At 53.2% G+C, this 6,879-nt stretch overlaps 1 protein-coding gene across 1 annotated transcript; it reads right to left on the minus strand.

Moving 5' to 3' along the window:
• Nucleotides 1-298: 298 nt before the first annotated feature.
• HASPIN (histone H3 associated protein kinase) lies at nt 299-4,862 on the minus strand. Its single transcript, XM_053995813.1, has one exon. The coding sequence runs from the start codon at nt 4,693-4,695 to the stop codon at nt 1,939-1,941; it is 2,757 nt and encodes a 918-aa protein (XP_053851788.1). The 5' UTR covers nt 4,696-4,862; the 3' UTR covers nt 299-1,938.
• Between the last annotated feature and the right edge of the window lie 2,017 nt (nt 4,863-6,879).

A 6,879-nucleotide genomic window follows, 5' to 3' on the forward strand; every position in this document is an offset into this window, starting at 1 on the left:
ATCCTCTTTCTTTAGCAGGGAGAGCAGATCTTAAAAATATATAATCCAGCTCTGTTCCAAGTAAAGCTTTCACTCAGATGAAAACATTTTCAGGGCATTTAACTTGATTAGGGGAAATTTACTATTCCAATTCCTTTTTTGTCACCATCCTCCCATTAAAATTTATGAGGGCTGATTAGTACAGATATTTTTTTCTGTTTTTTTTTTAATCAGAGAGCATCTTTAAAAAAGGAAATGAGGGCTCAGCTCTGGCAGCTGCACTTCCTTGCAAGCACAGTTTAAAGCAAAGGTTTCCATATTCATTTAATGTCCAGTTTAGGGGGGAGGTAGAAGCTTTACATTCTGATTAATGAAAATCACGACATCTTCACAAATCAGCAAATTGGTTTGCAGGGAAACATTCTGAGGTTTCAGCTTTCAGAATCTCCAACATTCCTGCACCAGGTCCCCCTGGGGGCTCTCACCTCTCCTGGCATTAATTCCTGCCAAAGCCCCATCCCTCCTGTACAGCCAAAATCAGTTCTCAAATCAGAAACAAAGCACCAAGGCAGGCAAAAAAATAATGTGGTTTCATCCATCCTTTTTTTTTTTTTTTCTCTTTTAAAGCATAAATGAAATTAGCACCATTGTGACTGAGGAACACTCCTTGATGTCAGATCAGCATTCACTGCAGGCCTTACCAAGTGGGTTTTAAGATCATTCAATTACAGTACATGAATTTATTCAATTAGAAGGGAAAAAAAAAGAAAAGGTTGAGACGATGCCTGGGAACATTCCAGCACAATTTCCATCTTAATAATTTGCAGCACTGCAGATTGTCAGGTCACTTTCAGTGCAGTATCTGGAAGGCAGAACAGTAAAACCACCCCAGGGTCTCCTTGCTGGGTTTGTAAAAAGGAAACTTCAAGAGAGGGTCCAAGATGAATCCTTGAGATGCACATATTCAACATTTATTCACTGGACTGCATGGAGAACATTGCAGTTATAATTAATTTGATGACGCTGCCTCTTAATTTCTTAATGCATCTGTGTCATTGGATCAGAATTTAATCCACTTTTCACTTTAGTTTGATTTATTATTCTCTTTAGCCCAGTTTCTTTAATAAACAGGAATGTTAGCAGAGGACTTCTTGAAAACATGGAATTGGGATTTATTGGGATTTAATGTAAGAGCCTCCAGTTTAGGGCACCTGGTCCACCTGCAGTCAGGGCTAAAGAACTTTTATTACCTTGGGCATTTTCTTCTGTAGATAAAGCAAGAAACTGCTTCAGTGCAGCACCAGGTTACAGGTTTGAGTTCCTATCAGTGTACAAGACCACAACATCATAACCATTAAAAATCAGGAACACAGGTACTTTGTCTTATTTTTTTCACAATCAGGTATCTCTTCCTTGGTCCTTAAGAGAGGGAGGAAAAAAAACAGATTAGTGGGTTTAAAACCCTTTACAGAAACTTCATATATTTACATTTTATACTTTCATTCCAGGTTTAAATTTTGCCAAAATTAAATCAAAGGATAGGTTTTCTCCTCTGTCGACAGCAATATTTAACCCTTGTCCTCACTGTCCAGAATTGAAGAGTTTTTACCTTTAAAAAAAGAATCTGTAAAAAAGACAACACAGTAAGAAGAGAACTTTTAATAATCTACGGCTAAAATGTAAGAAAATTTATTGAAATTGAGAAGATTAACTGAGCCTGAAGAAGTCTCTTTTCCCCTCCTTTCTCCAAAGTCAGCTCTGTTGTCTCCCCTCCAGCATCCCTCAAAACCAGCAGGTATGGAAACATCTTAGAGCACAAGACATTGGGGGGGATTTTTTAGGACATTTTTGATAATGTATTAAACATATTGGGAACCAATTAAAACACTTCATTGTGCCAACAGGTACAAAAAGCAGAGGAGAGAGGCAGCACCAGCGGCTCAGTCCTTGGACCCCTGCTCACTGGAAGAGGCTGCTGTGGTGCAGAACATCATGAGCAGACCCAAAGGTCAGCACTTCCTTGTGGAACTTGCTGAGCTGAGTCTTGATTTTCTTCAGGGCAGGAGTTGATGCCTTCCTCTTGTAGGTCATGGCTTTCAAAAGTTTATCAGCCAGGTAGTGCAGCCAGAGGACGTTGCTGTGTGGGTGATAGTCAGTCCAGATGTTGGAGTTCTCCTCTTTCATCTGCCTGTAGATGTCAAACTGGTAGTCCCCAGTGCCTTGGAAGAGCTCCAGGTCTGTGGAGAGGTCACAGAAGACGGTGAGGCCGTCCTTCTCCAGGCGGGACAGGGTGTAGTCGATGATGCTGACGTGGATGCCCGCCGTGGGGATGGAGTGTGTTTCTCCACCCAGCACGTACTGAAGCTCTCTCACGTCCGTGTGTCTGACCAGCACGTTCCCCCAGTGCAGGTCCCTGTGCTCGAAGTGCAGCTCCTGCTCTGCCACCGCCAGGGATGCGGTGACCTGGTGCAAAATGCTCCTGGCTGATGCCACCGAGGAGAAGCTGTGCATCATGCGCTCCAGGTCCCTGCCTCCAAACTCAAACTCCAGCACCATGAAGAGCTGCTGGGCCCCAAAAAAGTCTGGCCGGTCGTTCTCTGAGCCTGTTTCTTTGTGGAATTTGTCCCAGGCTTCCAGGAGATACCTGGGATAGGCCCCTTGGACACAGTGCACAGAGTACAGGCTGATGAACCCCACAGTTCTGTTCACAGAGCCCTCAGACAGAAGACTGAGTTCTTTTGAAATTATTACCTCAGGCAGAATCTCCCCAAAGCTCTTCTGAGCTTCACCATTTATTTTTTCAGCCCCCTCAATGGGAATTATCTTTAAGGCCACAGGTCCTCTCTCGCCGTCAATCTGGAACACCTCTCCAAACACCCCTTCTCCAATTTTCTTGCAATCTTTCATCTTATTTAAAGGAATGCATTCCTCAAAAGCAATAGGCCCCTCCTGGTTGCATTCTCCAAACACTTTCTCAGCATCTGTAAGGAGCAGCTCCAGGACAGAGGAGGAATCCCTGGGAGCCAGCAGGACCATGGAGGAAGCAAACGAGGAGCAGCTCTGAGCTTTACCAGCAGACAGGCTGGCTTGGTACCCCGAAAGCTGGGATTTCCCTGAAGGGGTGCAGAGGATGCTGCTGCAGAAACTTTCATCTGCAGTCACTTTCTTCTTTTTATGGAAGCCCAGAGACGCTCGAACTCTAGCCCAGGAATAAGAGTTATTGAGGAGTGAAGAGTCGTCGTCTCTGATACCTACAGACATCTCCAGAGCTCCCTTCCGAGTTCGTTTTTGCCTCGTCTGGAGTCTGAAAAGGGAGTTATTGGGCTGCTGCCGCCTCTCCTTCTTGTGCCTTCTCGGGCGGAGCATGCTGTGCCTGCCCCAGCGGCTGGCACTGAAGCCACTGATACAAGCTTTCCTGCAGGTGCTGCCCTCCCCTGCGGCACCCTTGGTCCTTTTGTGTTTATTCTCCAAGATTCCTTGGCGGCCCACGGGAGATACTGGCTGCAGGCAAGCAGGTTGAACATCAGCCTGACTGTTGAGTTTCATGCTTTTCAGTATCATTGGCACTTCCAGAGGGTCCAGGACCACCACTGGCACAAGCTTGTACTCCTCGGCCAGGCCTCTCTGACAGCTCAAGCCTCTTTTGGCCGAACCTCTCGTGAGATGAGATGGAACCTCACAGGGCTCCCCACGAGTGCCACTGTCACAGGGCGCAGGGGGCTGTGGCTCGCCCTCCACGGGCGGCAGCGCTTCCTGGGGAGTGCTCGGGGCTTTCAGCGGGGACGGGGCAGCTTGTGCCCGGCAGGGTCTCCGCACCGCCGACCTCAGAACACGGCAGGACTCCCGCAGCCCGGGCTCACAGCTCCGAGCCAAGCCTTGTGGTCCGAACCACTCAGGCACGTCCTCGCCAGCGCCCAGCAGCGACGGCCGCTGCCCGGAGCACCCCTCGGGCGAGCCGTGGGGCACCCGGTGCGGCGGGCAGGACTCGCCCAGCTCCGAGCCGCCCTCGATGGTGGTGCTGAGCAGGAGCGAGCTGAGGCGCACGGGCGGGCCGCGGCGGCGGCGGCGGCGGGGCGGGGGGCTGTCCCCGGGCGCCGAGCCGCTGTCGGCGGTGGAGCTGAGCAGCAGCGGGGCCCGGCGGGGCGGCGGGGCCCATTGCGGGGTGCTGCACAGCAGCGGCGGCCGCGCCGCGCACAGCGGGCCCTGCCGGCGGCGCGGCGAACCGCGCGGCGGGGACGGGCACGGCGAGGACAGCGACGGCGGCGACCCCCGGGGCTCCTCTCTGCGCCCGCGGGGCTCTTTGCCCTGGCTCCACTTCTTCTTCCCCGCCGGTTCCCGGTTCTCCTTTCCCCGGCCCCGAGTCTCCTGCCCCCGCCCCCGGTTCTCCGGCTTCCGGTTCTCCTTCTCGGCCGGTTCCCGGTTCTCCTTCCCGGCCGGGCCCCGTTTCTCCTTCCTGCGGGTCCGCAGCCGCCGGGCCCAGGCGGAGCGCTTACCCAGGGCCTGCGGGGGCCGCTTGCCGGGCGGCGAGAAGTCGGGGTCGTCCGAGGGGGTGGAGCCGGCGCTGGAAGCGGAGAGGGCGCTGGAGGCGCCGGAGGTCGAGCTGAAGAGGCGCCTGCGGTCCTGCGGCGGCGAGATCCATCGGTCGGGCGGCGGCAGCGCGCGCAGGTAGCCGGCGCGCCGCGAGTAGGTGCGGAGCAGCCGCGGCTGCCGCAGCATGGCGGGCCGGGCCCTCTGAGGGAGTCCGCCCGCCGCCCGTTCGAACGGGTATCGCGAGAGCGCGCGAGAGCGGCCGCCCCGCCCACAGCGCGAGGGGCGGGGCCAACGGGCGGGACACGCCCACAGGGTACGCCCAGGACACGCCCCCCGCCCGGTGTCGCTCCCGATGTCACTCCCGGTGCCGCTCTCATTGTCGCTCCCGGTGTCGCTCCGGTGTCACTCCCGGTGCCACTCCCAGTGCCACTCTCCGTGTCGCTCCGGTGCTGCTCCCGGTGCAGCTCTCGGTGCCACTCCCAGCGCTGCTCCCGGTGCCGCTCCCGGTGCCGCTCCCGGTGCGGCTCTCGGTGTCACTCTCGGTGTCGCTCCCGGTGTTGCTCCTGGTGTTGCTCTCGGTGTTGCTCCTGGCACCACTCTCGGAGTCGCTCCCGGTGTTGCTCCCGGTGCGGCTCTCGGTGCCGCTCCCGGTGTCGCTCCCGGTGCCGCTCCCGGTGCGGCTCTCGGTGTCACTCTCGGTGTCGCTCCTGGTGCCGCTCTCGGTGTCACTCTCGGTGTCACTCTCGGTGTCGCTCCTGGTGTTGCTCCTGGCACCACTCTCGGAGTCGCTCCCGGTGTTGCTCCCGGTGCGGCTCTCGGTGCCGCTCCCGGTGTCGCTCCCGGTGCCGCTCCCGGTGCCACTCCCGGTGTCGCTCTCAGAGTCACTCTCGGTGTCGCTCCTGGTGTCGCTCCGGTGTCACTCCTGGTGTTGCTCTCGGTGTCGCTCCCGGTGTCGCTCCGGTGTCACTCTCGGTGCCGCTCTTGGTGTCACTCCCAGTGTCGCTCCCAGTTAAAGAATGTGAAAACCAATTTGCCTGGAAATTAACTAAGAGAAAGAAACAGAGTTCACAGAAGGTGAACAATACAATTAAAAGTAGTATCATTAATACGGGAATGAGCCAAGGGGGCCACAGCCCTGCATAATGCCAAGATGTAACTACTATCCATTTCTATATTTGTACCCCTTAAGTGTGATTATAAGAGAAGTCGGAATGGTACACACCTGGAGGGGCATTTGGCCCCGTAGATTGTATGATAAGTGCCTGCCAGCTGAAGCACATTAGACTAAGCATATTGGATTTCGTTACAAAACTGGGAATTACAGAATGCTGTTCCCAGGGATGGGAAAATTGATTTGTTTACCGAACTCAAACAATTGAGTTCCAGAGGTTAAATAAAGTACCCTGCATTAATGGGACCTTCAAGCTGCCCAAGTGAGAAAACCTTAAAAGGCGAGTTGCAGCTCGGGCCACAGATGGGACCCTAAAATGATTCTGCTGCTGCCGTGAAGACTAATTTTCCCCAGCCGCTGGCTGCAACCCAGTGGGCGTGGGCAGAGGCAGAGGGATATACCTGTGGGTTACCCTGAGTCTGAACTCTGCCGCCTGCCTGACAATGAGCCTGAATCCTAAGAATCCACCCAAGATTAAGGGGCAGAACATCGACCAAGGGACCCACAGTGACAAAACTGTATTTTGAGATGTAAATTGGCCAGAGACAAAACATGCAACCCCAGGAGACGAAATCCAAGGGCAAGCAGTCCAAAGTGTCTTCACTTTACAAGGAGGGCGTGGTACCCATTTTTGTAACCAGACTGTATGGGCTGGGGGAAAAATCGAATCCTTGTTTGTAGCTCATTCCCAAGCAAATCCCCTATGCTATGACAACAACCAGTTAAGAACATGTGTAACAGGAGTGGGGGGGTAAAACATACTGGGTGAGGAAGAGTAGCCTGCAGAAAGGATAATAGAATACTATAGTCTGGCAACGTGGGCACAGGATGGGTCATGGGGATATTAGACCCTCATCTATTTACTGCAGGCTGTGGTAGAGATCTTATCCAATCACACTTCAGATGCCCTCGAATTATTATCCAAGCAACACTCTCAGATGAGGGCTTTAATATACCAAAACAGGATAGCCCTTGACTACTTAATGGCCGAGGAAGGGGGTGTCTGTGGGAAATCTAATGAATCTCAGTGTTGTGTGGAGATAGACAATTACAGGGAAATAATTAGAGACCTGGCCACCGAAATTAAACTAGTAGCCCATGTCTTGGTACAAAAGTAGAACTCCCTGCTCCAGTCATCGTGGTGGGATGTGTTGTTCAACGGGGCCTGGTGGAAAAAGGTAATTTTCTTCATTTCATGC

The sequence above is a fragment of the Vidua macroura genome, chromosome 20 (assembly GCF_024509145.1).
Source record: "Vidua macroura isolate BioBank_ID:100142 chromosome 20, ASM2450914v1, whole genome shotgun sequence".
NCBI lineage: Eukaryota > Metazoa > Chordata > Aves > Passeriformes > Viduidae > Vidua > Vidua macroura.